The 27,326-nt window shown below is 42.7% G+C and overlaps 10 protein-coding genes across 15 annotated transcripts; 7 read left to right on the top strand and 3 right to left on the bottom strand.

The window, feature by feature from the left end:
- The first annotated feature begins 278 nt into the window (after nt 1-278).
- Nucleotides 279-7,361, top strand: LOC108040963 (tRNA selenocysteine 1-associated protein 1). Of its 2 annotated transcripts, none has more exons than XM_017118683.2 (3): nt 279-370; nt 6,186-6,254; nt 6,309-7,361. In XM_017118683.2, the coding sequence occupies exons 2-3, from the start codon at nt 6,219-6,221 to the stop codon at nt 7,281-7,283; spliced, it is 1,011 nt and encodes a 336-aa protein (XP_016974172.1). In that variant the 5' UTR covers nt 279-370; nt 6,186-6,218; the 3' UTR covers nt 7,284-7,361. The 2 variants fall into 2 exon arrangements, with proteins under 2 accessions (XP_016974172.1, XP_044315766.1); XM_044459831.1 differs by having other exon boundaries at nt 318-358; nt 6,174-6,254.
- Nucleotides 7,362-7,596: 235 nt separating this feature from the next.
- On the top strand, nt 7,597-11,289 carry LOC108040959 (PHD finger protein 14). The gene is made up of 2 exons (XM_017118675.2): nt 7,597-9,882; nt 10,317-11,289. Exons 1-2 carry the CDS (start codon nt 7,710-7,712, stop codon nt 11,135-11,137), a joined length of 2,994 nt encoding a protein of 997 aa, XP_016974164.1. The 5' UTR covers nt 7,597-7,709; the 3' UTR covers nt 11,138-11,289.
- A 231-nt stretch (nt 11,290-11,520) lies between these two features.
- Nucleotides 11,521-14,398, top strand: LOC108040992 (gastrula zinc finger protein XlCGF8.2DB-like). The gene is made up of 3 exons (XM_017118737.2): nt 11,521-11,584; nt 12,829-12,910; nt 12,970-14,398. The coding sequence occupies exon 3, from the start codon at nt 12,974-12,976 to the stop codon at nt 14,057-14,059; it is 1,086 nt and encodes a 361-aa protein (XP_016974226.1). The 5' UTR covers nt 11,521-11,584; nt 12,829-12,910; nt 12,970-12,973; the 3' UTR covers nt 14,060-14,398.
- LOC108040993 (zinc finger protein 239-like) lies at nt 11,529-12,565 on the top strand. The gene is made up of 2 exons (XM_017118738.1): nt 11,529-11,542; nt 11,620-12,565. Exon 2 carries the CDS (start codon nt 11,624-11,626, stop codon nt 12,425-12,427), a length of 804 nt encoding a protein of 267 aa, XP_016974227.1. The 5' UTR covers nt 11,529-11,542; nt 11,620-11,623; the 3' UTR covers nt 12,428-12,565.
- Nucleotides 14,399-14,576: 178 nt separating the features above from the next.
- LOC108040994 (zinc finger protein 883-like) lies at nt 14,577-16,994 on the bottom strand. Of its 5 annotated transcripts, XM_017118743.2 has the most exons (3): nt 16,911-16,983; nt 16,801-16,849; nt 14,577-16,677 (listed from the first exon to the last, which is right to left on the bottom strand). In XM_017118743.2, the coding sequence occupies exons 2-3, from the start codon at nt 16,843-16,845 to the stop codon at nt 14,737-14,739; spliced, it is 1,986 nt and encodes a 661-aa protein (XP_016974232.2). In that variant the 5' UTR covers nt 16,846-16,849; nt 16,911-16,983; the 3' UTR covers nt 14,577-14,736. The 5 variants fall into 5 exon arrangements, with proteins under 5 accessions (XP_016974232.2, XP_016974231.2, XP_016974233.2 ...); XM_017118742.2 differs by having other exon boundaries at nt 14,577-16,859; nt 16,970-16,994; XM_017118744.2 differs by having other exon boundaries at nt 16,801-16,976.
- A 115-nt stretch (nt 16,995-17,109) lies between these two features.
- LOC108040977 (solute carrier family 17 member 9) lies at nt 17,110-19,314 on the top strand. The gene is made up of 3 exons (XM_017118717.2): nt 17,110-17,609; nt 17,677-18,064; nt 18,124-19,314. The coding sequence occupies exons 1-3, from the start codon at nt 17,542-17,544 to the stop codon at nt 18,985-18,987; spliced, it is 1,320 nt and encodes a 439-aa protein (XP_016974206.1). The 5' UTR covers nt 17,110-17,541; the 3' UTR covers nt 18,988-19,314.
- An 11-nt stretch (nt 19,315-19,325) lies between these two features.
- LOC108040974 (elongator complex protein 3) lies at nt 19,326-21,527 on the bottom strand. Its single transcript, XM_017118715.2, has 4 exons — nt 21,398-21,527; nt 21,096-21,337; nt 19,959-20,824; nt 19,326-19,903 (listed from the first exon to the last, which is right to left on the bottom strand). The coding sequence occupies exons 1-4, from the start codon at nt 21,417-21,419 to the stop codon at nt 19,384-19,386; spliced, it is 1,650 nt and encodes a 549-aa protein (XP_016974204.1). The 5' UTR covers nt 21,420-21,527; the 3' UTR covers nt 19,326-19,383.
- A 94-nt stretch (nt 21,528-21,621) lies between these two features.
- On the top strand, nt 21,622-23,378 carry LOC108040975. Its single transcript, XM_017118716.2, has 2 exons — nt 21,622-21,768; nt 21,839-23,378. The coding sequence occupies exons 1-2, from the start codon at nt 21,622-21,624 to the stop codon at nt 23,171-23,173; spliced, it is 1,482 nt and encodes a 493-aa protein (XP_016974205.2). The 3' UTR covers nt 23,174-23,378.
- On the bottom strand, nt 23,232-23,834 carry LOC108040978 (protein FAM32A-like). Its single transcript, XM_017118718.2, has one exon. The coding sequence runs from the start codon at nt 23,741-23,743 to the stop codon at nt 23,393-23,395; it is 351 nt and encodes a 116-aa protein (XP_016974207.1). The 5' UTR covers nt 23,744-23,834; the 3' UTR covers nt 23,232-23,392.
- A 593-nt stretch (nt 23,835-24,427) lies between these two features.
- Nucleotides 24,428-24,933, top strand: LOC108040949. Its single transcript, XM_017118665.2, has 2 exons — nt 24,428-24,677; nt 24,740-24,933. Exons 1-2 carry the CDS (start codon nt 24,466-24,468, stop codon nt 24,840-24,842), a joined length of 315 nt encoding a protein of 104 aa, XP_016974154.1. The 5' UTR covers nt 24,428-24,465; the 3' UTR covers nt 24,843-24,933.
- The last annotated feature ends 2,393 nt before the right edge of the window (nt 24,934-27,326 follow it).

Genomic DNA, 27,326 nt, shown 5'->3' with positions numbered 1-27,326 from the left:
AAAGATCGTTTAAAGATTTACCATATCGGATATAGCAGTGCTTTTTCTGTGAATTTCAATTCAAAAACTGTTGTTATTTGGAAGACTTAAATGAGAATTTTTAAATGTTGAGTATTCCAAAAGTAACTGTCATTAGGTAAACTTTACTTTTTAAAATATTTCAATAATTAACTTATGTTTACCGAAGACCCAACCCACATAAAATATAATAGCAGCACAGACTCCAACCATGAGTCATAACTTGGCTTATACCAGGGCTACACACATTTTCGGACATCTCTTTATCGATTAGTATCGATATTTTCTGACAGCTCGCAGTACTCATTTGCCATCGCTAGCTGTATTTAGTAAACACATTGAATTGTTATTCCAAAAAATTGCTCGCAAGCGTATGGAACGGAGGTGTTTAAGCAGTGTGTGGAAAAATAATTTTAAAAATTTTATAACAATAATATAAATATAACAAAATATATTTCTTATATATTACTAATTATTAATATTAATAACTTGTAAGTGGCACAAAATAAAAATCAAATACGGGTAAAATTACCCCAAAGAAAATGGCCTCCTCCGAGGCCAAGGGTAAAAGCCCTATCTCGGAGTCGTCCAATTTTAAAAGACCGAAATTATCGCCCTTAATTAAAAAGAAAAAACCTTTAGACAAAAACGCAACTGATTCGGAATGTGAAGAAGTAGAGATGAGAGAGGACAATGACATTGCAAGTCATCCTAGCACAAGCAGCCAAGTAAGTGGTAAAATAATAACGAACAAAGAGGAAAAGAAAGAAAATGGAAATTCCAACAACGGCGAATACTCATACAGCAGCGACCACAAGGGACCCTTTGTGGTATATATAGACAAAATTGGCGAAAGCAATGGCGAAAACCGACCTAATAGAGTACCAATAAATCCTCTGGAATTAAATGCGGTTTTATTAAAATTAAAAATAAAAGACATTACCTCAGTGAATAAGATTGGTTATGGACGTTGCAAAGCTGAGTGCAAGTCAGCGGCGGCAGCCAATAGCATACTGACATCTAACCTAAAAAATAATGGCTACGAACCAAAAATTTTTAAACATTTCATTTTTAAAATGGGTATTATTAAAGAATACATTTCCTCCCCAGTACCAATTCATGATATTATTCGTGTTAAAACTAGAGACCGAGATAATAAAGAATTATTTATTAATACTTCGAGAGTTAAGATCCTTTTTAAAGGTACTCAAATCCCTAATGAAATCGTTTTCTTGTACACCAAAATTAATGTTAGTCCCTATGTTCCCTTTAGCCAATGTTTCCGCTGCTTCAGATTTAACCATTTCGCTCAGCATTGTAAGCAAACAGAACAAAAATGCAGCAAATGCTCTCTTTCGCATCCAAGAGAGCAACAATGCAATCAACTAGTATGTGCCAACTGCAAACAAAATCACATAGCCACCTCTCTTGAGTGCCCTGCTCGCAAGAGAGCGTACTCTATTAAGAAGTGCATGACTCTTGAAAATCTCTCAAGAAATGAGACGAAGCTTAGATATCCCTCACTTTTCCAAATTTTGGATGAAGTAGACACCAATGATATAACAAATTTCCCTCAGCCATCATGGCAAAAAAAAACAGCCATTCCCGTTCTGCAAAATAATACCAGAATAGCTACCCAACATATCTTTGCACATAACCCGTTTAACAAAGTGGTTAGAAACTCTCTTAACAAAAAAAATGAAGAGAAAAACTCGCGCGACACCATGCTTAGCTGGAAAGCCACTCTTAAAGAAAACGAGTACACCCCAAACGAAAAGTTTTCTCACGTCCATTATAATTCTACTAGCTCCCCAATCTCTAGTCAACATTCTTCAGACAATCCAGCTCTTGTAGCTGCAGAAAATAGTTTAAATCAATTAGCTTCTGATATATCCTCATTCTTAATCAATGAAAATACCAATTTAGTACCCGAATCAAGAAATTTCTTAGAAAACTTAAGAAACAGAATTGCGATTACGAACTCGAAAATTGATTTATTTAAAATTAATCAAGTTGTTTAATTTTAAATAAAACACCTTCTTTGTATCTATTATTTACTTTATTTTTTTTTATTTTCTTTTTTATTTTTTTTTTTTGTTTATTATCTGTTTTATTTTATTTTATTTATTTAATTTTTTAGTTTTTTTTTCTTTTTTTTTTTAAATTTAAATTCTATAAATCCTAAAACTATAATAAGTTAATGTCCTTAAAAATCCTTCAATATAACATTCAGAGCTTAACTGCTAACAATAATAAACAATTATTAGAATTATTCTTAGTTAATAACAATATAGACATAGCAATTTTATCAGAAATATGGGTTAGTAATAATTCCATGTGTGGCTTGGCAAATTACAACTTTGTATGTAAGCCACGCAATGATGGTTATGGAGGCGTTGGAATCTATTTAAAAAAACATATACGTTTTAAACAAATTAACTGTAACACTAGCCTAGAAGCCATTGGCATCCATACAACAAACTTAAAAAACAATATTAATATATTCAGCATATATGCCGCTCCCAACCCTGATATCAATTCCTTCGAACAAGGTTGTGATGACCTTTTCACAATTGCGGCCCAATCAAGTGGTCTTGCAATCATAGGTGGTGACTTTAATGCCAAATCCAGCATTTGGGGTAATAATACTCAAGATGCCAGAGGCGGCATCTTAGAAAATTACCTTTTACAATCAGGTTTCTTTTGCATTAACAATGGCTCTCCAACCTATTCTCATAACCCAAACTACAGCTCGACTCTTGATGTCACATTCATTAATAATAATAATCATAGTTTAAACTGGTCCTCAATAAATTCTAAAATCTCAAACAGTAATCACTTCCCAATTCTAATAGAAATAAACCAAGTATCTACCTCAACTAATATTAATAAATTTAACCATCAACAAATAATTCAAGACTTTTCCAATCTTCAAATTACAACTTTAGACAATTTATACACTTCATCCCAAGCCATACACTCTAATAATTCGTTTAAAATAGACACAAATAATAGATATGTTCCAAAAAAATACTGGGACGAGGTCTGTGAAAAATTGTTTAGACTAAGAAATGCATGCAGACAAAAATATTTCAAATCCAAACTACACTCTGATGCTATTGCCTATATTAACAGCAATAAAAAACTTAACAACTACTTCTATAAAATGAGAAAAGAAAACTTTAACAAGCTTGCAGAAGATATCTCTAGCCCCTCATCACTGAAGGACATGTGGAACAAAATAAACTCACTAAAACTTTATAAACAAATCAAGACGCCCAAAAGTGCAATTTCTGACTCAGAACATAGAGATTTTCTTAATCAAATAGCCACATCACCCAACACTCCGATGTGTTCTGTGAGTTCTTTCTCTGTCGATCTGCTCTATAGATATAATAACTCAAATTTCTCAACATGTGAACTCCTTGACTTTCTTAACTCCCGTAACCCAGACTCAGCCAAAGGTCTTGATAATATTTCATACAGAATGCTCCTAGCTTTACCATTAGAACAATTAAATAAACTGGTATCCCTGCTAAACATTACTCTAGACAATGGTGACATTCCAGATATGTGGCGGAAAATAAAGGTTATACCTGTTCCTAAAAAAAATCTCGACCCCTCAATTATCACTAACAACAGACCCATCTGCCTTCTAAGTGTGGTGTTTAAATGTTTAGAAGGTTTGATAAAACTACGTATGGAAGAGCACATAAATAAAAATGAAATCCTGCCAACAAGATCCTATGCATTCAGAAAAAATCATTCAACTTCACAATGCATTAACGACGTGATTAATAATATAGCCAATTTAAAAGCTCGTGGGTTCCACGTCACCGCAGCTGTTTTAGACTTAAGTAAAGCCTTCGACACTGTGAACATTCCCATTTTGGGCAGAAAACTAGTGAATATGGGTTTTGACCATACTCATATATATTTCATTATAAAATTCCTCAGTAAAAGAGTTCTTACTATGGGTAAAGCAGAGGTAACGGTAGACAAAGGAGTTAGTCAGGGTAGCTGTCTAAGTCCAATCCTCTTTAATTTATACACAACTGAACTTCACAATTTATGCAATGACCAAGACAGTATTCTTTTTCAATACGCTGACGATTTTTTTCTAATCTGCTATGACAAAAACTTCTCGTTAGCTGAAGAAAAATTAGAACAGAAAGTTAACAATTTTATGGAAATGTGCCATATAAATAATCTTACTTTTAATCCAAATAAATCGACCACTATTCATTTTAACTATAGAAGAAGACCTTTAAGTATATTTTGTGATAATATCTTTTTAAGAAACGTAGATAGTGTTAATTATTTAGGTAGAATCATAAGTGCAAACAACTCTTCTGTCCAGCATATTAAGAAAACGATTTCGAAATCCAACCAAACGAATATGTTTCTTCAATTGCTCAGTGGCTGCCGCTTTGGAATACATCCAGGCAAGTCACTGCTATTTTATAAAGCTTTCATAAGGACAAGATACGAGTACGCTTGCTCATCATTTTCCAACGTCTCAAAATCAGTGCAAAGTCTCATCAATAAACATGCCAACTTTCACCTTAGAAAAGCGTTAGGACTTCTTAGATCGACCCCAGTCAATATTATTTATAATCTCGCAGCAGAATTGCCTCCAGCGTATAGAATTAAATTCGCTACAGCCAAGGAATTGGCCAAAACATTCGCTCACGGACTTCCAGCTGCATCGCTTTTATCAAATTCATTCGTTGCCAAAAATACTAGCTATAGTAAGGTCTATGTTGAATTTAAAAATATCCTTGATTGTATTGTTCCTATTTGTCCTCTCTCACTGTTTTCACGAAAAATCTCATATGACACACAGTTTTTTAAAGGTACTTGCTCTAATAAAAACATGGCAAATGAAACAATAATCCATTCGCTGCTTAAAGAAAAAACAAATGGTTTAAACTCTGAAAATATGGAAATCATATACACGGATGGTTCTGTGTCGGAAAACTTCACAGGAAGTGCTTTCGTGCACTTGAATTCCAATACAATAAAAAGTTTTTACAATGACAAAAAACTGTCGTCGCTGACGGCTGAACTCACAGCCCTAGAAAAAGCCATTGACTTTGGTATATCAAAGAATTTCATAAGAATTGCCATTTTAACAGATAGTCTCGGTGCTATACAAACAATTAAAAACCAGAACTCTAAAAACTGCATTTCGCAATGTATTCATCAAAAAATAGAAAACAATCAAACTCTGCTCGCCGTAGAGTTTCATCACATCCCAAGCCATACTAAGATTTGGGAAAACGATCTAGCAGATACAGCAGCAAAAAATGCGAGATTCGACGGTTCTTTCATAGCTATCAGATGGACCCTCAACGACGCTATTAACCATATGTTCGCAAAAATAAAACAAGACTGGGAACGAGAATATAGCTTGTTTTCATTAGAGCGTAACAAGGGTTACTCTCTCCTCACACCGTATACCACTTCCAAGCCTTGGTTTAATAACAAGGAAAACCTCTTCAATCGGTTAGAAATCAAGATGCTGAACAGAGTCTTAAGCGGGCACGCTTTTGATCGACACACGCTTTCCAAAATGAAAGTATACAATAACGCTGTCTGCGATTCATGCAACAGTAACGAAGACATTTCACATATTTTGCTAAATTGCTCAAAATACACACAAATAAGACAACATTATCCAACACTACTTAAATATAGCGATATCTATCATTTACTCGGAAATGAACCAATTGAAAATTGGACATCGATTACCAATTTTATTCATGCTGCCAATATTAATATTTAATTTAACACATTCCACATCAAATAACAATTCACAAAATCATATAAATAATATTTACTAATCATATAAATAATAGTTACTGCTCATTTCATACATCATAACATCTAACACCTCATCTAATCAACTCACGAATTCATATACATTAATTTAACTCACACACATCGATAAACTCATCATCGTTCATCGTCATCAAAACACATCTTCAGAAATCACTTCACGCTATTTACGTTATCGCTTATTACATTTTGTTTATCCTGAAATTTACTTTCATGCATTGGCGGTGGCGTTAACCCGTTCCAACGGGGCGGCCAAATAATTCTTCCATCTTGACAAGATAGGAAGTAACTTAATATAAAAAATAAAAAAAAAAGAATTGTTATTCAGAAGTGTGATTTTTATTCGAATTTCAGCAAATATGGCGTCCGTACATTGTCAACTGTGGATGGGAAGTGTAAGTAACACTGTGTTTTGGTTAAGAAACATGATAATTTAACTGCCATTTCAGCTGGAGTCCTACATGACCGAGAACTTCATAATTGCCGCGTTCCGGAAAATGGGAGAGGATCCCACGACGGTGCGCCTGATGCGAAACAAATACACCGGCGAACCGGCCGGCTACTGCTTCGTCAACTTTATATCCGATGACCATGCGCTGGACGCAATGCACAAGCTGAATGGCAAGCCGATTCCCGGCACCAATCCCATCGTGCGATTCCGGCTTAATTCGGCCAGCAACTCGTACAAGCTCCCAGGAAACGAACGCGAATTCAGCGTCTGGGTGGGCGATCTCAGCTCGGACGTGGACGACTACCAGCTGTACAAAGTGTTCTCCAGCAAGTTCACCTCGATCAAGACGGCCAAGGTTATCCTGGACAGCCTCGGTTTCTCAAAGGGCTACGGCTTTGTGCGGTTCGGCATTGAGGATGAGCAGAAGTCAGCGCTGTACGACATGAACGGCTTCATTGGCTTGGGCAGCAAGCCGATAAAGATCTGCAATGCTGTGCCCAAGCCAAAGTCTGAGTTGGGTGCTGCAGCAGGAGAAGGGAACACCAACTATGGCTATGGTGGCTCTGGAAGCAGTGCATCCACCGGGGGGACGGACTACTCGCAGTACTACGACCCTACTAGCACCTACTGGCAGGGATACCAAGCCTGGCAAGGTTACTACGAGCAGGCGGGACCCTCGATCACAGATGCAGCTGCCTACTACCAGCAGGCTATGTCGCAGTCGCACTCCAATCCACAAACCCTTGCCCAGCACGCCGAAGCATGGAGTGCCCAGCGCAGCGCCCAGTACGAGCAGCAGCAGCAAAGTGCCTCCGCTGCGAACGGAGCTGATGATGAATACGGACTCGTAGAGCACAAGTTCGTCCTGGACACGGACAAGCTCAATCGCGAGGCCATCGACGCAGACCGCCGTCTGTACGACGCTCTGGAGAGCTCCAAGTGGCTGCCCATCGAGCAGCTGGAGGTCTTTTAGGCCACTGATCAGAACTGTACCTACTATAATATAGCTTAGTTTATATCGGAAAATACAAAGCGTGTCCCTTAGCATTAATACTTGAGTCTGTGTTCACCCTGGGCAAGATATCACCATCACTTCTTTATGTTTTTAAAATTATCCTCACAAACATTGCATAAGCTTGGTTAAAAATAATCTATATTATCGTTTTTGTTTACTTCAATCATATCAACAATAAAGAGTCAATTGACGTTTTTTTTATATATATTTAAAATACAGCTAAAAACCGGTAAACTTTATTTTATCGATACATCGTTTGCTTATCACAATAAAGCACAGACCACCTCTAGTGGCGACCTATCGACTAGTCGATATTTTTCAGTCTCGGGTGCCAAGGAGAATTGCGGAAATAATTGCGGATAAACCCGAGATTGCTGCTGAATCATGAAGCGAGCGCGTCAGCCGAAGATCACCACCCAGGCCCTGCTCGATTTTGACCTAGGCGAGAGTTCCTCGGACAGTGATTTCCTGCCGGACATCGACAATTGCTCGGACGGTTCGAAGGACGAGAGCGATGGCGACGCCAGCAGCGACGCGAGCAGCAGCTCGGATTCTGGGTCGGATTCGGATGCAGAGAGCGAGGACTCGACGCTACAGCTGCGCCAATTGCTGGCCGAAACGGAGCCGTCGCCCATGGCGAACGGGATCAACGGAGTAGACCACGAAGGAGCACCTGCACTAGGTGGGGGCGTCATTCGACCCCCGCTTCAGCTATCCAGTGCTCCGGCCAAGCGGATGTGCTGCGTCTGCCTGGGCGAGCGAAGCGACGACGTCAACGAAATCGTGGAGTGCGACTCCTGCGGCGTGTCAGTGCACGAGGGATGCTACGGCGTCAGTGACAACGTGAGCATTTCCAGTACCAACTCCACCTGCTCCACGGAACCGTGGTTCTGCGAGGCCTGTCGCGCAGGAGTCTCGGAGCCTGACTGCGAGCTGTGCCCCAACAAAGGCGGCATCTACAAGGAGACTGATGTGGGCAAGTGGGTGCACCTGATCTGCGCCCTGTATGTACCCGGCGTGGCCTTCGGCGAAGTGGAGCAGCTGTCATCGGTGACGCTGTTCGAGATGCAGTACAGCAAGTGGGGCGCCAAGGTCTGTTCGCTCTGTGAGAATTCTCTGTTCGCTCGATCAGGTGTTTGCATTGGCTGCGATGCAGGCATGTGCAAGACCTACTTCCACGTGACCTGCGCCCAGGTGGCCGGCTTCCTCATCGAGGCGCACCACGAAGACGATGCTGCCGATCCCTTCTACGCTCACTGCAAGGTCCACTCCGAGAAGGAAATGATTAAGAAGCGGCGACGCAACTACCATACATTACGGCTCAACATGTTCCAGCGGGCCAGGGAAAAGGAGGCAACATCTGGCGACACCGAGGCCTCGACCCCTCATCCGAATCCAGCCCAGGCGCGCATTCAGCGCAAACTTCTCAAGATCCAGCACAAGTACGCCCGGCACAAGGAGCTTAAGCCGACGCCGTGGGTGCCGACTCAGAAAATGTCTCGCCTTCTGACCACTTCGGCCTCGGCCTGCCGTCGCCTGTTGGCCAAGGCAGAGATCATGTCCGTGGATGTGCAGCATCTGGAGCAGAGAGAGGCGCATATCAACGCATTGACAGACATCCGGAAAAAGTGGCACATTGCGCCAGCGTTCAGTGTTGAGTTCACTGCCTACTACATGGACCGCATAGTTCGAATGGAGGACTTTCGGCTGCAGCAGCGGCAGCTTATCTCGCACAATGCTGTGCTGTCTAAGGACCAAGACGTACTAAGGGCTCAATATGACACTGCTTTGGAGGAGCGCAAGGCGGTGAAGGCCACTAAGGATTCCCTACTAACAAGCATTAAGAGTTTGCACTCTACTCTGGCGCAAATTGCACCCAATATGACTTTACCCAGCGTGGAGCTCATAGCACGTCCACTGCCCGAGGCGCCGCCCAAGACGAGCACACCCACTCCACCCCAGCGACCCATCTCGGTGCCCACAGCAGCTGCCTTGAAAATGGGCGTGGGCTTTCCGTTGGGCCACCTGGGTCCGCCGGGCAGTAAACTTGACTCTTCGCGCATGCTCAGCACTCAGGCGAAACAGGGAAAGCACAGCAGTTCTTCGACTACCGTGGATGCCGCCCCTTCGGTGGCTTGCGGCATCTGCAAGCGGAGCAAGGATCAGCACTTGCTGGTCAAATGCGACACCTGCAACCTGCACTACCATCTGGGCTGCCTGAATCCGCCGCTTACGCGTCCGCCAAAGAAATCCAAGCTGTATGGCTGGCAGTGCTCTGAGTGTTGCGACAAGTCGGAAGGTTCAGATGCCGTCACGGAGATCTCCTCGGGCCCAAGAAAGTCCCGCACTCGCTTCAACAAGGATGGCCACCTGGTCTATGTGGATCGATATTCGCTGGACGATGTACCAGTTGCCGCTGCCTTCGGTTCCAAGGAGGTGCCGGCCAAGCGGGCGCTGAACAAATCCCTGCCAGCCACTGCCTCAGAGTTTATCGAGGATCTGACGAAGTCGCCGAAACGTTCAAAACTGCAATCGCCTTGTAAAACACCTACCAAAGGTGAGTTTGATGTGAAGATTTCGACTTTGCACTATTCTTGCTAAGAAAATAATGCTTAATTTTGAGTTTTTCTTTAGTTTTTAAAAATATAAAAATTTGTGAATCTTTACTTTGAAAGTAATACCAGAATCTAGACATATTGGTTTAATGTACTTGCGAATATCCAGGATTACAAAATGAATGTTTGCCTAGTGAAATAAGAAAGAATACGTTTTCATTTAAAATTTTAATTTTCTTACAATTGGATTTGTTTGGACTGTACTACATATTAATAGTACGAGTATATAAACCATTGCAAAATTTATTGGTACTCAACGTTGCAATTAAGAAATTTAGCTTGGTGAGTATCTGGGTATTCTATAGTTGGGCTAAGCGTATGTAAATTGATTTCTCATTTTAAACCAAAACTAATGTCACGGATCTTTTTCCGCCAGTTCCTACTGCTAATGCCACGCCCACCCCAGCGGCTGTTCCTGCGTTGCCCACGCCCAATGCTGGCACTTTGAATCTATCCGGCTGCGAGGACTCCATCGACGACTCCAGCGGAAAACTATCCCGCAAGGGGAAACGCAAGGACAAGCACAAGAACAAGCACAACCTGTCTTCGGATACGGAGAAATCCATCGGCAAGGAGCACAAGCGGAAGAGAAAAAAGCGAGCACATCTCGATGAGTCGTCGTCTCACCTAGACAACGTGGCCAACTCTTCGGGCAGCACCATCAAGATCATCTTCAAGGCCCTGCGATTGCCGGGCGAGGATGCGCCTGAGTCTCAGTACTTTTACGTGCCGGCCAATGCTGTGCGCTCTGTGGACGAGGCTTCGCGTCCCACTTCGGTCGAAACTGTGGAGGACAGTGTCCAGGGAGCGGAGCAGGCCTTGGCCCCCATTGTGCTGCCGGCAACGTCGCCGCAAAAGGTTCGGGAGCCCAAGGAGGCGCCTGTCACTCCCGCCATCGTCACTGCCACCGCCACCCCGTCGCCCAAGCGGAAGGTCAGCCCGCGAAAGCCAAGTCCCCGGAAGCCGCGCGTGGGACGCCCTCGAGTGTCCAACACCAAGCCGAATGTGGAGATTAGCTGCTGCGTGTGCAGCCAGACTGGGAAGTCCAACCAGGTAGTGACCTGCGACGAGTGCCACCGGCACTACCACTTTGCCTGCCTGGATCCGCCGCTCAAGAAATCTCCCAAGATACGCGGCTACTCCTGGCACTGCGCCGACTGCGATCCCACGGACGAGGATGCACTGCCCAAGAAATAGAAACTAATACTACTTAGCATAGGTTTTTTACTATTTTAAGACAAAATATCTTGATAGACCTTGCGATATTTACAACAGATAAAATTGAATGTAACACAAACAATTTCTCAAATATTATAATAAAAAACATTAAAGAATTATTAATTTGTGAATTGCATTTGCTGTTCTTATTTGGAACTGGCAGGGTAAGCTACAATATTAATTTAAATATTATTTTTTCTTTTTTATGAATTTTTAAATTGTAATTTATTTGAATACAGTTGTTAAATCAAAATTGATTAATGCTTATCACATTTTTCGATAACTCGTTTTTAAAAAATCGGATTATTTTTAACAGTACATTGTACAGACACAGGGTGACTAGAGCAATGATATTCAGTAATCAAAACAAACCAAGCAAACCGTGTTAGTTTAGCAATTGTATTTATAAAAGAAACTTAAAAAAACGTAAGCTAATATATTTAATTTTTTGCCCATTTCAGTGAAATGGAAGAAATATGCCGAGTTTGCTTGAATAGGTCTGAGATCATGGTAAACATATATCAAGGGACGCAGGAGTTTGGCATTTCAATAGCGAAAATGATTTCGGAATCTACCGGCTTAATAGTGAAAAAAGGGGACTCACTGCCCGAACTTATTTGTCTGTCTTGCCGAGAGGATGTCCAAAATTCATTCGATATTAGGAAAACGTACGAGAAGAGCCATTACTTCTTCTGCCAATTGAAGAAGAAGGTCAAGAGTCAGGAGCAGGCCTTGACAGATGACAGCGATACTGGTGATCTGGAGCTTCCCTTCAAGTGTCCACATTGTCCAAAGCGATGCAGGCTGAAGTGCAATCTAACGAAGCACATAAGACTCCACTCTGACGAAAGACCTTATAAGTGTGACCAGTGCCAGAAGTCGTTCAAGGACAGCAGTGCCCTGCATAGGCACATCCGCATCCATACGGGCGAGCGCCCTTTCAAGTGCCCCGAGTGCCCGCAATCCTTCTCCTACTCCGGCTCTCTGAGGGACCACATGCTGGGCCACTCCGGTGAGCGTCCCCACAAGTGTCCGCACTGCTCGACGTCCTTTAGATGGCAGAAGCTCCTAACCATCCACCTGCGCAGTCACACCGGGGAGCGCCCCTTTAAGTGCTCCCAGTGCTCGAAGGCATTCTCAGCCCGATCTACACTACAAAACCACATGCGAACCCACACGGGAGAGCAACCCTACGAGTGTCCTCAGTGCCAGAGGTCCTTCAGCATCAAGCAGAGGTTGCGGTTGCACATGAAAACGCACGAGGATTAAATTTTAGGGACACTCGATAGAATGTCTTTTCCCTTTGGGGAGCACCCTCAAAATGATACAATCCCTTGTTAAACCATGTTTACTTATATCTTGTTTATATAAAAGCAAACTAGAAATTGTTAATAAATATCTGTACTTAGATATTTGCATGTAATGGTACAAAACTAAATTAATTCTTTTAATTTAAATTAAAGTCAAAACTTGCTGGGTTATAAAATCTCTAGAATTAAAGGTTTTGCTAACAAGATAAAAATATTATTTTCTATTCATTTTAATCTTTTATAATTCTATGATAATATCATTTTATTTTAACTAATTATCCAACGCGTATAACAGCTCTTATTGTTGTGTTATGATCATATGATATTAATATCAGATTGCATATTTGCATGTGTTTTTAGCTGAGGACTCTTTCACGAATTCATAGACAGAAACTCAGGCAACAAACGATTTGGATTATTTTTGGATTATTATATTAACTTGGTAAATTCAACGGAATATATTCTTTAAGATGGTTGATTTATATTATTTATATTATTCAGGACCATGGAGAAAATTTGCCGGGCTTGTCTGGGAAATGCCGGAAACCTGGTCAACATTTTCGACCGAATGCCGAAACTGGACACCTCCATAGCAGAAATGATCACCGAGTGCACCGGATTCGAGGTCAATCGTGCCGATTCGCTTCCCAAGACAATTTGCCAACCTTGTCTGGTGGACGCGCAGACTGCATTTAAGATCCGAAAGACTTGCGAGAGGAGCTACCAGTTCTTCTGCCAGGTCAGAGATGAAGGCATCGAAGAAGCCATTTGCGCGTTGCTCGAAGAAGAAGACTGGGAAATTTCTGACAAAGAATGCGAGGAAAATGCCCCTAATTCTGGTGAAGGAGCTGGCCAGGATCCAAAATCCACGAAAAACAAGAAACGACAACGAAGGAAAAGAAACTTGGATAAAGAAATTTTTCAATGTCCGCATTGTTCGAGGTTCCTTGTTAATAGAGCAGTTCTTAAAATTCACATTCGCTGTCACACAGGTGAAAAGCCTTATAAATGCCCACATTGCCCCAATTCCTTTGCACAGCATCCCACACTTCAGTCGCACATCCGCATCCACACGGGCGAGCGACCCTTCAAGTGCACCGAGTGCTCCAAGTCCTTTGTGAAGGGTTCCGATCTCCTGCGCCACCAACGAATCCACGACGGAATCCGCCCGCACAAGTGCTCTTATTGCAAGAAATTCTTTGGCAGAAAATCACATCTGCGGGATCATATTCGCACTCACACCGGAGAACGACCCTTTCAATGTACCCAATGTCCCAATTCGTATCCCTTGAAACAACAACTTCGGGGACATATGACTACCCATTCGGATGCAGGATCGTTTCAATGTTCCCAGTGCCCGAAATCGTTTGCAAGAAAGAAATTTCTTAACGAGCATATTAAAATACACTCTGAAAATCCTCTGTTCAAATGTCCCCAATGCTTGATGCAATTTACTTCTAGGTATGCTCTTCAAGCCCATATCCTCACTCATTCGACGAGTAAGTCCCATAAGTGCTCTCTGTGCTCCAAGTCCTTTACTCTGAAGCGCTACCTCAATAAGCACCTTCGAACTCATAGAATAGAAAAGTGATTGTCATCCCAATAACCCTACTGCAAAGAGGCCTTTAAGGATAGGAATTCACAAGGAGATCCTTACCTTTTGTTCATTAGAAATATCCAAATGCCATCTTTCTTTAATATATTTATAACAACAACGAATTGTTTTTAAAAACCTTTAAAAATTGTAATATTGGATATTATGCATTTAAGTATTTTCTATATAATAATGACTAATAACAGAAAATTTTTAGAAATGGAATTGAACTAGATTCATAAATTTAAAGGATTCCCTATAGCACAATTATATACATATGCACTTTAGCTTTGAATTGTATTATTTATTTTATGAGACAAGTGAAAATCGATTAAAGAATTTACTTCCTTCTGTATTTTTGCTAGTAAGAAATAATAACGAAGAATATTATTATAACTTTAAAACTATATTTTAGAGGTCTTTTGAAATAAAACTATAAAAACTACTATATAAAAACTACTATATAATAATAAAATTATTTTTTAAGCAAATATAGAACGGCTTAGAAAGATTATAAATTATTCTCCAGGATTTACATTGAATATTAACAGACCCGGACTTATTATTGTTTTCCCTTACCAACGCTAAGCAAACAAACGTATTAAAACATAGTAACATATTTATTTACAAGAATTAAGTTATTAAAGCTTAAATTCAGGTCCAAAACCAGATTACTAAAGTTCTTCAACAGGAATGACATTCGGATCCTTTATTGAAGGCTCACATGTGGATTTTGAAAATGCTTTTTTTCCGTGACAACTTTTGATGTGCTTTAAACGATAGTCGCTTCTCGAAAAAGATTTTGAGCAATGAGGACAGCTATACGGCTTTTCCCCCGTGTGAATGCGGACGTGCAATCTAAGAGTTTGACTGTTTGCAAAAGTATCTTTACAATAAGAACATTTAAGACGTGGTTTTTCGGAGTGAGTAAGCGTATGAACTTTAAGATTATCATCATTTAAAAACGATCTTGAGCAGTGTTCACATTTAAAGGGTTGTTCAAGACAGTTCAAGGGTTCGTCAATTGAGTGAACTTGTAATATGTGATTTGTTAAAGAATCTTTTTCTTTGAAGCTCTCTGAGCAGTCCGAACATGGGTATTTTTTTTGCCTTTTGTGAATCAGAATGTGTTTCCTAAGTGTTGTTGCATTTTTAAATATCTTAAAGCACTGGCTACACTTACGAGCCTCATCTTTAGGGTTGATTTTTTCCTTATTGTGCCTTAAAATGTGTTCCTTAAGGTGATCCAATTGTGCATAATCTTTGGGGCATTGGTTGCACTTGTATGGTCTTTCACCAGTGTGGGATCGCATATGTTTTGTTAAAACGGAGTTATGGGTAAATGACTTAGAGCATTCAGAACACTTAAAAGGCCGTTCTCCAGTGTGAGTTCGCGTATGTTCCCTAAGCTGCGCTGGATTTCTGAAATTCTTTGGACAATAAGAGCAGGAAAACGACCTTTCCCTCGTGTGAATCCGAAGATGTCTCTTATAATTGGATATGATACTGAAAGACTTCGAGCAGTGGGGACACTTTTGCAGTCGTTCAAAATGATTTTTTAAGTGGGCTCTGAGGTCATGACTGCGCTTGCATATCTTTGGACAATGAGGGCATTCAAACAATGTAACATCATCGCCATAATCCTCGCTTTCATCATCTTCTTTATCATTGTCTTCAAATATATCCACTTCGATATGGCTGAATGGATCGATTTCATTGTCTGACATTTGGCAAACTTCTTCCTCAAACAAGGCGTTATGAGTGTGAATGTGGTCTGTGAGGGCATCTTGGTGATCAAAGGACAATGAGCAGTGGGAGCACTTGAAATGTGGCTCCTCAGTGCGTGTTTGGATGCGAGATTTACTATTTTTCCGAAATTTTACACCCATCTTACAGTGACTCTGGATGTGCGTCTGAAGATTAGCTGGTTGTATAAAAGTCTTGTCACATTGTAGGCACTTGAATGGACGTTCCCCGGTGTGAGTTCGATCATGATTGACAAGATGGGTTTTTTGGATAAAAGTCTTTGGACATTTGAGGCACTTAAACGGTCGTTCTCCAGTGTGAATTCGAACGTGCGATTGAAGATTGGAACTATTGAGAAAGGTTTTGGAACATTGCAAACATTGGTACGATCGTTCCCCAGTGTGAGTCTGCATGTGGGTTCTGTGTTGTGTTTTAGTACGAAAAGTCTTGGAGCAGTGGGCACATTTGTACTGTTGTTCCCGCATGTGATCAGGTGTGTGAAGACTAAGAATGTATTGGCTCCGAAATCTCCTGGGACAAAGAAGACATTTAAACGAAGGAGCATCTTTGGTTGGATCTTCTTCATCAACATCTTCGCTTCTTTCGGTTTTTTCTTGACAATTGTATTGCTCTAATTTGGTGTCTGATATCTTGGAAAAGTCTTCCTCCGGGAAGTCTTCTTCGAGTGGCTCGTTTTTGACGTGGCAAACGAACTGATCCGTTTCCCCGTCTAAATTTGATTCTTCCGTATCGCAGTGCTGAACTTCTTCCTCCAGAAAATCTTCCTCTATGATTTCCTCCTTGATTTGACATATGAACTGCTGGCTCCTCTCGTAGGTTTCTTTTATCCTGAAAGCGTTTTGGGTATCCTGAAGGCAAGGTGGACAAATGGATTCAGGAAGTGAGTCGCCTTTTTTAACAGGAAAGCCGGTGGATTCCGAAATCATGTCCGCTATGACAATTTTATCCTGTGTTTCAGTAAAGATATTTACCATATTTCGATGCTTCCGTAAGCAAACTCTGCATTTTCCCTTCATTTTTCTAAAATCAGCTAATCAGAGTTAAAGGAAATTGCCAATTGATAGATATTTAAAATTCTTACGCTTTATTGGTTTGTTGTTAAATGTAGTTTATGGATAATTGCTTAGATAGTTTGTTTACCTCCTTGGTTATTTATTAACAGTAATATTTGCACAACAAAATGTGCTGTTAAGCGCAGAAACACATGTTGCACTATCGAAAAATTATCGATTTAAGGCATATCGACCTAACAACAACACGGAAATCACAAACTGGGTACACTGTTTTATGCACCCTACACCGGCAGCAATTGGGAGTTTTAGGAAAAATTCAATTTTGTATACAAGATATTATTTTAAACTTTTATGTTAAATGAAAAAAAAATCAATAGCCCATAATGCCATCTTATATAATAAAGAATTGAAAATATATATTTTGCTACTCCGGTGTACCTTAGTACCTTAATTCTAGAGTGAAGCGCATAGGCGAGTCGACCAGTTTGCAACATGCTCTAATACAGCAAATGCTGGAAAATCAGCCACGTAAAAACATAATTTGAACTGGCGCATATTCTTTGGCTTGCTCGAACGAAGAAAACTGGATGAAAGTAAACAAAGGCCATTAGAATATGCCACAGCGGCAAGCGACGCAGCAGTTGGAGTTAATATGTGCCGTGAAGCAGTTGGAATAGATCCGGACCTACAAAATTGACCATGGACGAAAAGCTCAAATATTCGCTGCTGCGGGGGGAGCTGGTGGACACGCAGAGCATATGGACCAGGTGGGATTCCTAACATACATCTCTTCGATTCGTTATCTCACTAAGTTCCTCCACCGATTCTTTGCAGGCACGAGAAGCGCGTGTGGTTCATTACACTGATAACGGGGACCTGCATGCTTTACTCCACCCGCACCACCATGCCCCTCCTTGTGCCGGCCGTGGCATCCGCCCAAAAGTGGAGCAAAACCGACTCGGGCACAGTGCTCAGCTCCTTCTTCTGGGGCTACACCCTGACGCAGGTGGTGGGTGGCTACTTCAGCGACCGCTTTGGAGGCCAGCGGGTCATCCTGGCTGCCGCCATCGGATGGTCGCTCATCACATTCCTGATGCCTACGATCATATGGTCGGCGGGTTCCATCAAGAGCTATGCCATTCCCTTTATCGTAGCTATTCGAATCCTAAACGGAGCCCTCCAGGGCGTCCACTTCCCCAGCATGATCAGTCTGACCAGTCAGGTGAGCAGATAAAATGATAAATCACACATATATTCTACTTTAATTCTAATCCTTTTCAGAATCTCTGCCCCAATGAGAGGAGCAGCTTCTTTGGCTTGCTCACAGCTGGCTCAGCTTTGGGCACTTTACTCACCGGAATCATGGGCTCGTTCCTGCTGGATTACTTTGGCTGGTCGTACGTCTTTCGGGTGATTGGACTGATGGGCATTGCCTGGGCGCTCGTCCTGCGGTACTATGCAATGGCCGGGGAGCGCAATAGGATCATAAACATTGCCACGCCGTCGCGTCTGTATGCAAATAAAAGTCCTGCGGAGACGACGGCTGTGCCCTGGCTACGCTACTTCAGCCGACTGTCCTTCTGGGCCTGTGTGCTGACACATGCCTGCGAGATGAACTGCTTTTTTGTGCTGCTGTCGTGGTTGCCCACATACTTCCACGACGGATTCCCGCACGCCAAGGGCTGGGTTGTCAACATGATACCGTGGCTGGCCCTTCCGCCATGCACACTTTTCGCCAAGTACTTGACCACCAGGTTGCTCGCCCGCGAGTGGCAGACGACGACGGTGCGAAAGTTCATCCAAAGCTGCTGCTTCGCCGCTCAGAATGTGGCCCTGTTCGTAATGAGCCGCACCTCGGACTTCCACACAGCCCTCATCTGCATGACCATTATCATTGGCGGTACTGGCTTCCACAACAATGCGGTGACAGTAAATCCCCAAGATCTGGCTCCCCTGCACTCGGGCAGCGTATTTGGCCTAATGAACACAGTGGGCGCGATTCCTGGCTTCCTCGGTGTTTATTTGGCTGGACACATTCTGGAGCTCACACAGAGTTGGCCGATGGTGTTCAGCGCGGCGGCTGGAATCAATCTTGTCGGCTGGATTATATTCATGGTCTTCGGTTCAGCGGAGGCCATTGTTTAACATTGCACACTTTCCTCAGTCGAAACTAACTTATTTATTTATGTGTGTGTATATAGGAGTGGGTCGATTTAAATTGATATGACTTTAACAATGCAGGACAAAATTAGATTATTTTTGTTGCTAAGCATTAATTATTTAGTCATTTTATTTCTTATATACGATTGACGACCTAGAAATGATAAAGCCAAAAACTTGAAGACAATGATTTTTAGCCAATAAATCGATTCACTCTATATATTAATGTATATATTTAAAGCCGTAGTTTTAAGTAGCAAAATCTTACTGCTCCTAGCGTGATAAAATAAAAATGTTTAATCCATCAAGCAATATCAACGTAGTCAATTTTATATTTAATTTATTTATTTAAAGCCCATCAGAAAAGATACTGTATTCCTATTAGGCTATGCTTTTAGACATGTAGGGCCCGTCCAGTTCGTATCCTAGCTTGCGGTAGTAGTTTCTGGTGCCCACTCCCGATATGACTGCCAACTTGGTGCTGCCGTGCTCCTCGCGAGAAATTCGCTCAGCTTCCTCCATCAGCAGCATACCAAAGCCCTGGTGCTGGAACTTTGTGGGATCACGCGCATTAACCGGCACCACAGAGCCATATACATGGAGTTCGCGCACAATAGAGCAAGCACCCTTTAACTCCGGGCGGAAGGTGTCCGGCGAGCATTTGCGCAGCCTGAGAAGTCCGACGAGGATGTCCTGCTCGGGATCTTCGTATGAGAGGAACGTTTCCCACCCGCCGTTTGCCACATAATCTCGGCGTATTAGCTCGATTTCATAAGGGCGTACCTTGTTGTGAATTTCCTGAATGCCAACCTCGCGTGTCCTAACGTCTCGACACGTAGTCCCCAGATCCTTCATGCGGGCCAAAGCCAGCTCGCGGAGATTGCCGTGCTCTACGCCGGAACTAAAAGAAATAAATATATTAGACTCATAAAATTATTCCATTCTGGTCAACTCACCTAACCAGCGGCATGGGAATGTCGCGCTGTACGCGGTAGACTCGGGTCCAAGGTGGAACAAGGGCTAGAATCTTGGCTACCAGGTCCACAAGCATCGAAGGCGGATAGGACTTGTAGCGTCCGGTCTTCCACAGCTCATAGAGGCCGGTTCCGCGTATGACGAGTGTCGGATAGATCTTAAGCCCGTCGGAGCGGAAGGCCGGATTTTCAAAGTACTCGATGAACTGCTCGATGTCGCGCTCAAAGTCCACGTTTGGCAGGTCGGGCATCATGTGCGCCACAATCTTATAGCCGGCATCCTTGCCCAGCTGGAAGCTTTCGCACACAGCCCGCACCGTGTGCCCCCGATTCGTGTCCCTGGCCACGTCCTCGTAAACCGATTGCACGCCGATCTCCAGACGGGTGCACCCATAGTTGAGCATATCCGATATATGCCGCTTGAGACAGTAGTCTGGCCGTGTCTCTATGGTGATGCCGATGCACTTGGTGCGTGACTTTTCCGAGTAGCGCACGGCCTCCGCCACATTGGCACTGCTGTGTCCGGAGAGGGCATCGTGCAGGTTGCGGATAAAATAGTCGCGGTACTCCTCCGGCAGGCACATAAACGTGCCGCCCATTACGATGAACTCCACCTTGTCAACGCTGTGGCCCAATTGCTTAAGCTGCTCGACGCGGTGGCGGGTCTGCAGGAAGGGATCGTATCGCGCCCGAATTGCCCGCATCGAGGTAGGCTCATACCCCGTGTACGACTGCGTGGAGTACTCGAAGTCGCTGTCCGGTCCGCCGGGACAGTAGACGCAGATGTTGCCCGTCATGTTGATGTGCGGACAGCGATGCGGCTTACACATGACGGCCACTACCGCGATCTAAGGTAATGCGATTGAACATGGTTATTAGTAAGGAACGGATTGGGCTGTCTGTCATAGGATACACCAGCAAGGTGTTCTAGTCCTATTGAACAGCTAATTATGGCGGTGAAACCATTAAATGTGCTCATAAGGAAGTAAAGGATTAGGAAATAAAAAGATTAAATACTGCAATATGATTTAATCTGAATAACCCGATAAACCAAGAGTAACAGGACATAGTTCTAAGAATATTTTTATAATTAACTTTGATATTAAAGACTCGACTTACGCCACTAGCTGTACGAATGGGCTTCGCCCTCAGCTTCGGGAGCAGGATCTTTTTAGCGTCCTGCGGCACGGCTGCAATAATGTCCACCAGTCGGGGCGAGCTGTCCAGTCCGTATTTGGAGGAGACCAAGGACTTCATCCTGTTGAGGTTTACATCCTTCTTGGCTTCATGCGCCCGAAGCAGCTCCTGGATAATCTCCCCGATAACAAGCACCTGACGCTCCTCCCGGCTTAGGCCCACACCTGAAATAAAAGGACAGTTTAGGAGGTGTTGAGATGATTATTTTCTAGCTTCTAACTTGCCCAGCTTCTTTTTTGGCTTCATTTTCTAAATGAATTTCACATAAATTGCACGTGTGACGTCGCAGCTGTTTTGTTTTGGTTATCGACCGATGCTCTTAGAGATGGACGCCCGAATCTGGGTACCAGCGCTATGGGCTGGTTTTTTAAAGCCAGTACGCGCTGGTCACACTAGCAGCCACAAAGTTTTTGTTTTCGCACCAGTTTCTCGAGAGTTCTTGATAAAAATGACTAGCTGCGTGCCAGCGCAGCAGCAAAAGGACCAGGAGCAGTTGGCGAGGGAACTAGCCAGCAGCAGCGGCGACGAGATGGACGACCCGGACGATCCAGACCAGGACAAATTGCAGCTGCCAGAGCCGACGTTCTCTTTTTCGGTGTGTATACAAGAAGCCACTTTTTTCTGTAGATAAATGGATGTAGCGACTTTACCTTTCAAATTTACAGAATAGCAATACCTGCTGGGTGTGTAACGGCTACTATGGCCCCAACTTTGGGGAGCCCTTGTGCGGCGCCTGCCACGCCTTCCTCTACAACGCCCAGCGTGCCGAGGAGCTCCTGACCGAGCTATCAGACGACGAGGACTCTGGGAACGACGAGCCTCCGTTCAAGGACAAGCAGGAGGACGAGGAGACCGAAAACGACGTGGACATCATGGGGTTCGAGGATCTAGAGGACCCTCAACCACCGCCGGCCAATCCACAAAACCCGATTCCTGAGCCACCCATGGAACCACAGGAGCAACAGCCAGCCCAGCCAGTCCTTGATCTGCCCCAGCAGGCGCCCGAAGCGGCGCCACCACGACGGGAGTCTCCGGAGCGCGACTTTGAGCAAGAGCGGGCTGTCAATCCGTTTTTGCTGCCCATCAAGAGACCCCGGGCCACGGCACCATTGGCCCTGCCCCATTATATGCATGAATTGGCCGATGGACGGGCGCGAGTCCATGAATACAACGCCGCCGGCGGAAGCGGAGCAAGCGGCAGTAGCAGAAACATCGTAAACATAATACCCGTCGAGGTGATGCTGAAGATATTCGCCTATCTGGACGACATGTCGCTGTGGATGGCCAGTGAGGTGTGCAAGCAGTGGCACGACATCGTTGGGAAGAACACGGCTCAGAGCATGTGGAAGGCGTATATCAAGCAGCGCTGGCCGCTGTTCGAGAGCTTGGCGGACAATCCCAACTGGTACCGGCTGTACGGGGCGCTGATGTCCTCCTGCTTCTGTCGCACCTGCCTGATTGAGATGGGTGGACGAGGTCAGGGGGCGCAGCAGGCAGATCAACAACTGGTCGAGCGGGAGCCGGGAAACGCGATGCGCAACAACTTCCTGCGCGGCGAGGCTAATTTGCTGAACAGCTACGATTCAGAAGGAATTTCGGCAATACCGTTGGATCGACAGAACAACTATTGGCAAGCCACGATCCTGGGGCCACCGGGCAGTCCCTACGAGGGCGGAAAATTCTTCCTGTTTATCTACTTTCCGGAGCGCTATCCGATGACGCCACCCACCGTGCGCTTCCTAACCAAAATCCTGCACCCGAATGTGTCGCGACATGGCGACGTGGGCATCGACATCTTCCAGCAGCACAACTGGTCGCTGGCGCTGAACGTGGCCAAGGTGCTGCTTTCGGTACAGAGCCTTCTGACCGATCCCTACACCGAGGTCTGCATGGAACCTGAGTTGGGCTACATCTACGAGCACGAGCGAGATAGATTTGAACAGCTAGTGCGCTCTTGGACTTGGAAGTACGCCATGTTTGAGCTGATTGCACTACGCTAGGAGATTAATCAAAAGTTCTCCGAGGACACTGGACTGAAAGTTGGAAACTACCCCTCTATACGTTGTAACTACATATGTCGTGTGTATTTAGCTTAGTTGTGCCATCCGGATTGTTTATTTTGGCCTCCCTCTCACTTTTCCCGCGCCCCAGGTCACAACATAGTCGAAATTACTTAACCTAATAATAAATGTATGCTTTAAGTTACGAGTGCTGTCTCCTCACTTCGTCCAGGACACCTTGGGGATGTCGAAGTGCTCGGTTAGGGTGTCCAAATGCTCATTGAACTTCTCCACGCGCTCTTTGTGAGTAGTCTGTGCCTTGTCCATGATCCGCTTATTGCGCATCTTCTCCTGCTGCTTCTTGCTGGCCAGCTCTGCCTTGGTGAGCTTGCGTTCGTAGCCACTAACGCCAGAGGACGTGGTGGTGGCCGTCTCCGCCAGTTGCTGCTCCACGTACGACTTTTGAAGCTCCTTGTCCTTGCTCTTATGCTTCTTTTTTTTCTTCTTGAGGTCCGAGTCGTTCTTAAGCTTGAGTTTGCCTTTAGCCACGCAAGCGTACTCGTCGGACATAGTTACGGTGATCCTTCGGGACGAATGAAACTACTGAGTTGGTCTGAATCGTTCCCTGTTTCTGTTTACAACCAGAGAGAACTAGCGGTGACACAAAGGCATGGTTGCGACTATCGATATCTCCTAATCAGCCTATTTTTAAAAATGCAAATCGCACAGGTAAGTTATTTTTTTCTTTTAAATGGTTTGGATTTAATTATCAGTATTAATCATTCAATTTGTCAAAAACTGATTTCTGTCTCATTTCTACATTAAGTTCCTACTGTTTCTAATCTTAACTTTTGCAAACTTTTGACTTTTTGTTTGATGGAATTTTGTATATATTGAGAAATGACTTTAATGTTAATCAGCGTGTAATTATATTTAATGGCTCCTTATTGTAATTACACTTCATTTACTTTTTATGTATTTTACATAGACATTAAAAAACTAATCGTCAAACATACATATGATTTCACATAGATGTGAAGAAAAACAAACAGATCGTTAAATACTTTGAAATGTTTGAAATTGTTCAATATTTCATTAGCAATCCGAATGCCTCTCTCGTTTCGCTTAATTAGCGTACTAATACCATTATTTCTTGACTGACCGTAGCAATAACATTTTTTTCGAAGCTAAGATTGGAGCTGTGCCCGACCTTTTTGATCTGCCGATAAGGCTTTATAAGTCTCAGAATTCAGTGAGACTGTCAGTCAAATTTGTCATTTAAAGGCATCAAGATGCGTCTAGCCATCGGAATATTTTTGGTCGTCGCGGTTCTCCTGATTTCGGAAAGCGAGACAGCGGTTTCCCGTGGAATCTTCAAGGACCCTGCCCATCCTGGAAAGTGTGTCCTGCATGGCCTTATTTTGGACGCCGGTAAAAGTGCCCGCAACCCGAAAAAATGCGAGCAAATTATGTGCGAAGCAAATAGCTCAGCTCAGATCCATTCGTAAGTTTCACCTTTTTAAGTTAATATAAGATATGTAAATAATTTATTTTAATCTTATTTAGGTGCGGTGTCTATGCACTCTTCCCAGGCCAAAAATTCGGAAAGTACATAGCTCCAAACGGTGATTATCCCGCCTGCTGTGAACGTGAAGTTATACGCGGATAATGGCGATTTTGATATGTTCAAAATTTCACACAAGTTAATAAATGTAAACCGTGAAATCTAGACGGAAAATACTGGTGAAAAACTTTAAAAATTTTAAAATTTATTTATGAAAATGAAGAGCGTTATGCAATCATCATATAAAATATCAGCATCTTATTTTTCACTTCAGGCTTAGTTATCACTAGAAGAATATCAAGACACATTTAATATTTCACGTTTCACGTTAAGTTACGAGTGCTGGCACTTCACTTCGCCCAGGTCACCTTGGGGATGTGGATGTGCTCGGTTAGGATGTTCCGGCCCGTTCCGACTTATATAATAACATACATCTAACAGAAAGAAGACTTTTTGAAAAGTTTTATCCAAAGAGCTTCAAACTGAAGGACTAGTTTGCGTAGAATCGGACGGACAGACGGACATGGCTGGAAATGTTTTAAAAATGTTTGACTTTTTTCAATATTTCATTAGCAATGTGACAAACGAAGGCCTCTCCCGTTTCGCTTCATTAGCGTACTAATATAATTACTTATTGACTGACCGTAGCAATAATATTTTTTTCGAAGCTAAGATTTTTTATCAACTGTTAAGGCTTTATAAGTCTCAGAATTGGCTGAGACTGTTAGTCAAACTTGTCATTTGAAGCCTTCAAGATGCGTCTAGCCATTGGAGTATTTTTGGTGGTCGCGGTTCTCCTGATTTCGGAAAGCGAGGCACATTTTTAACACTGGAATCTTCAAGGAGCCTGCCCATCCTGGAAAGTGTGTCCTGGAGGGCCTTTTTTTAGGCGCCTGTAAAACTGTAAACCACCCAAAACGATGAGAAAATAGCACAGCTACGATCCATGAGTGAGTTTCACATTTTTAAGTAAATAAAATTATAATAATCAAATAATTCATTTTAATCTTATTTAGATGCATGGATATTGGATACGAATCTTGTCGACGATTGGATGCAGAGTTAATCTCGTTTGAAAGCTTAGCGGAATTAAAATTAATAAGTCAATATCTAACAGACACACATATAAATAAATTCATTATTATTTATTGGACCGCTGGCACAGACTTGGTGAAGCAAGATAACCATGTGTGGTTTTCGAATGGACAACCAGTGTCTTCAGATCTGTGGTTTCCAGAAGAGCCAAATAATACTGAAAAAACGAGCACTGACTTTTGGATTGAATGACAAGGACTGCTCAGTTCTGAATCCCTATATTTGCAAGGCACAGCAGCCCAAGACTGCTTCCTTTATAATATGGTAGGCTATTCAGATAATAACTTTATATTTTCTTTAACTTTCTTATAACTTGCAATGCTTTTTCTAATGACTCTTTAAATAAAAGAATTTCAAACAAATGATTTTAAAATTGCTTTTTAAATTTATTATCCAATAAAGAAAACGTGATGCTTATGTCACTGGCGTAGGTAAAGCTATAACCTCAGATTTAAAAAGGCATTCAAAATCCCACCTCCCTCATTTGACGTTATAGTTGAAGATTCATAAAATATATACTGGGGAGTTACATAGCTGACATCAGCTGCAATATAAAGAAAGCTTTTTAGCACCAGCCGTCCATAAAGAAAGCTTGTTTTATTTCAGAACTGCCTGCCTTTTCAGACCGAGTTATATTTTAGATGTGTCGTCAGATCGTCGTCTTTTTAGTGGTCATTGTTATCATGAGTTCAGGATCTCGGGCTTCCGTTTCCGTGGGTGTCTATAGGGATCCAAACCACTACTACCATTGTGTCGTCGATGGGATAATCATGTGGCGTGGTCGAAGTATAACCCACCCAAAAAGGTGTGAAGAGGTGTTGTGCACATTTAATAGTGCAATAATGAGGCGAAAGTGAGTTTAAGTGTGTTAGATTATAACTAAAAAAATTTTAAATAATTTAACAATTTAGCTGTCCTCCCCACTCCCTAAAGTCCGGAAAAAACAAGGCACCGAAAGCTAAGTATCCCGCCTGCTGTTCAGAGTAGGATCAATTTTATTATTACAAACGAATATAAATATATGAATTTATTTATGAGCTTTAACATCGCATTTCAAGAAAATCAAGTCGGAGGAATATCAACTCCATTAAGACCGAGGAAAGCTCTATATATTTATTTATTTAACAATGTAATATTTTATACTTATGTATTCATTTGGCTTCGGAAAAATGATTCTTTTGAGAATTGAACTGATACTGAGCAAGGAAGGAAAAATTAGAATATCTTTTAGAAGTATGTAACTATATTGAAGAGGCATAAAGATGCCTCAGAATATTTATGGTAATCGCCGTATTTCTGATTGCAGACTCCGAGGAGGCTGAAATGACTGGGAATTTCAGCGATCCAGCTCATCCCGGAAAGTGTCTATAATGGCCTTGTTTTAAGCGAGGGTAAAACAGACACTACTAAATTCTGTTCTCGACCAAAACAACCGGGTTGTGGGTATTAGTTAAACTTATTAATTTTTACAAAATAATAAATTTAAAGTGAATG

This window comes from Drosophila rhopaloa, unplaced genomic scaffold (assembly GCF_018152115.1).
Source record: "Drosophila rhopaloa isolate 14029-0021.01 unplaced genomic scaffold, ASM1815211v1 contig_2, whole genome shotgun sequence".
In the NCBI taxonomy this organism is placed as follows: domain Eukaryota; kingdom Metazoa; phylum Arthropoda; class Insecta; order Diptera; family Drosophilidae; genus Drosophila; species Drosophila rhopaloa.
The sequence above is the reverse complement of the archived record's forward strand: the minus strand, read 5'-3'. Positions and strand labels throughout refer to the sequence as shown.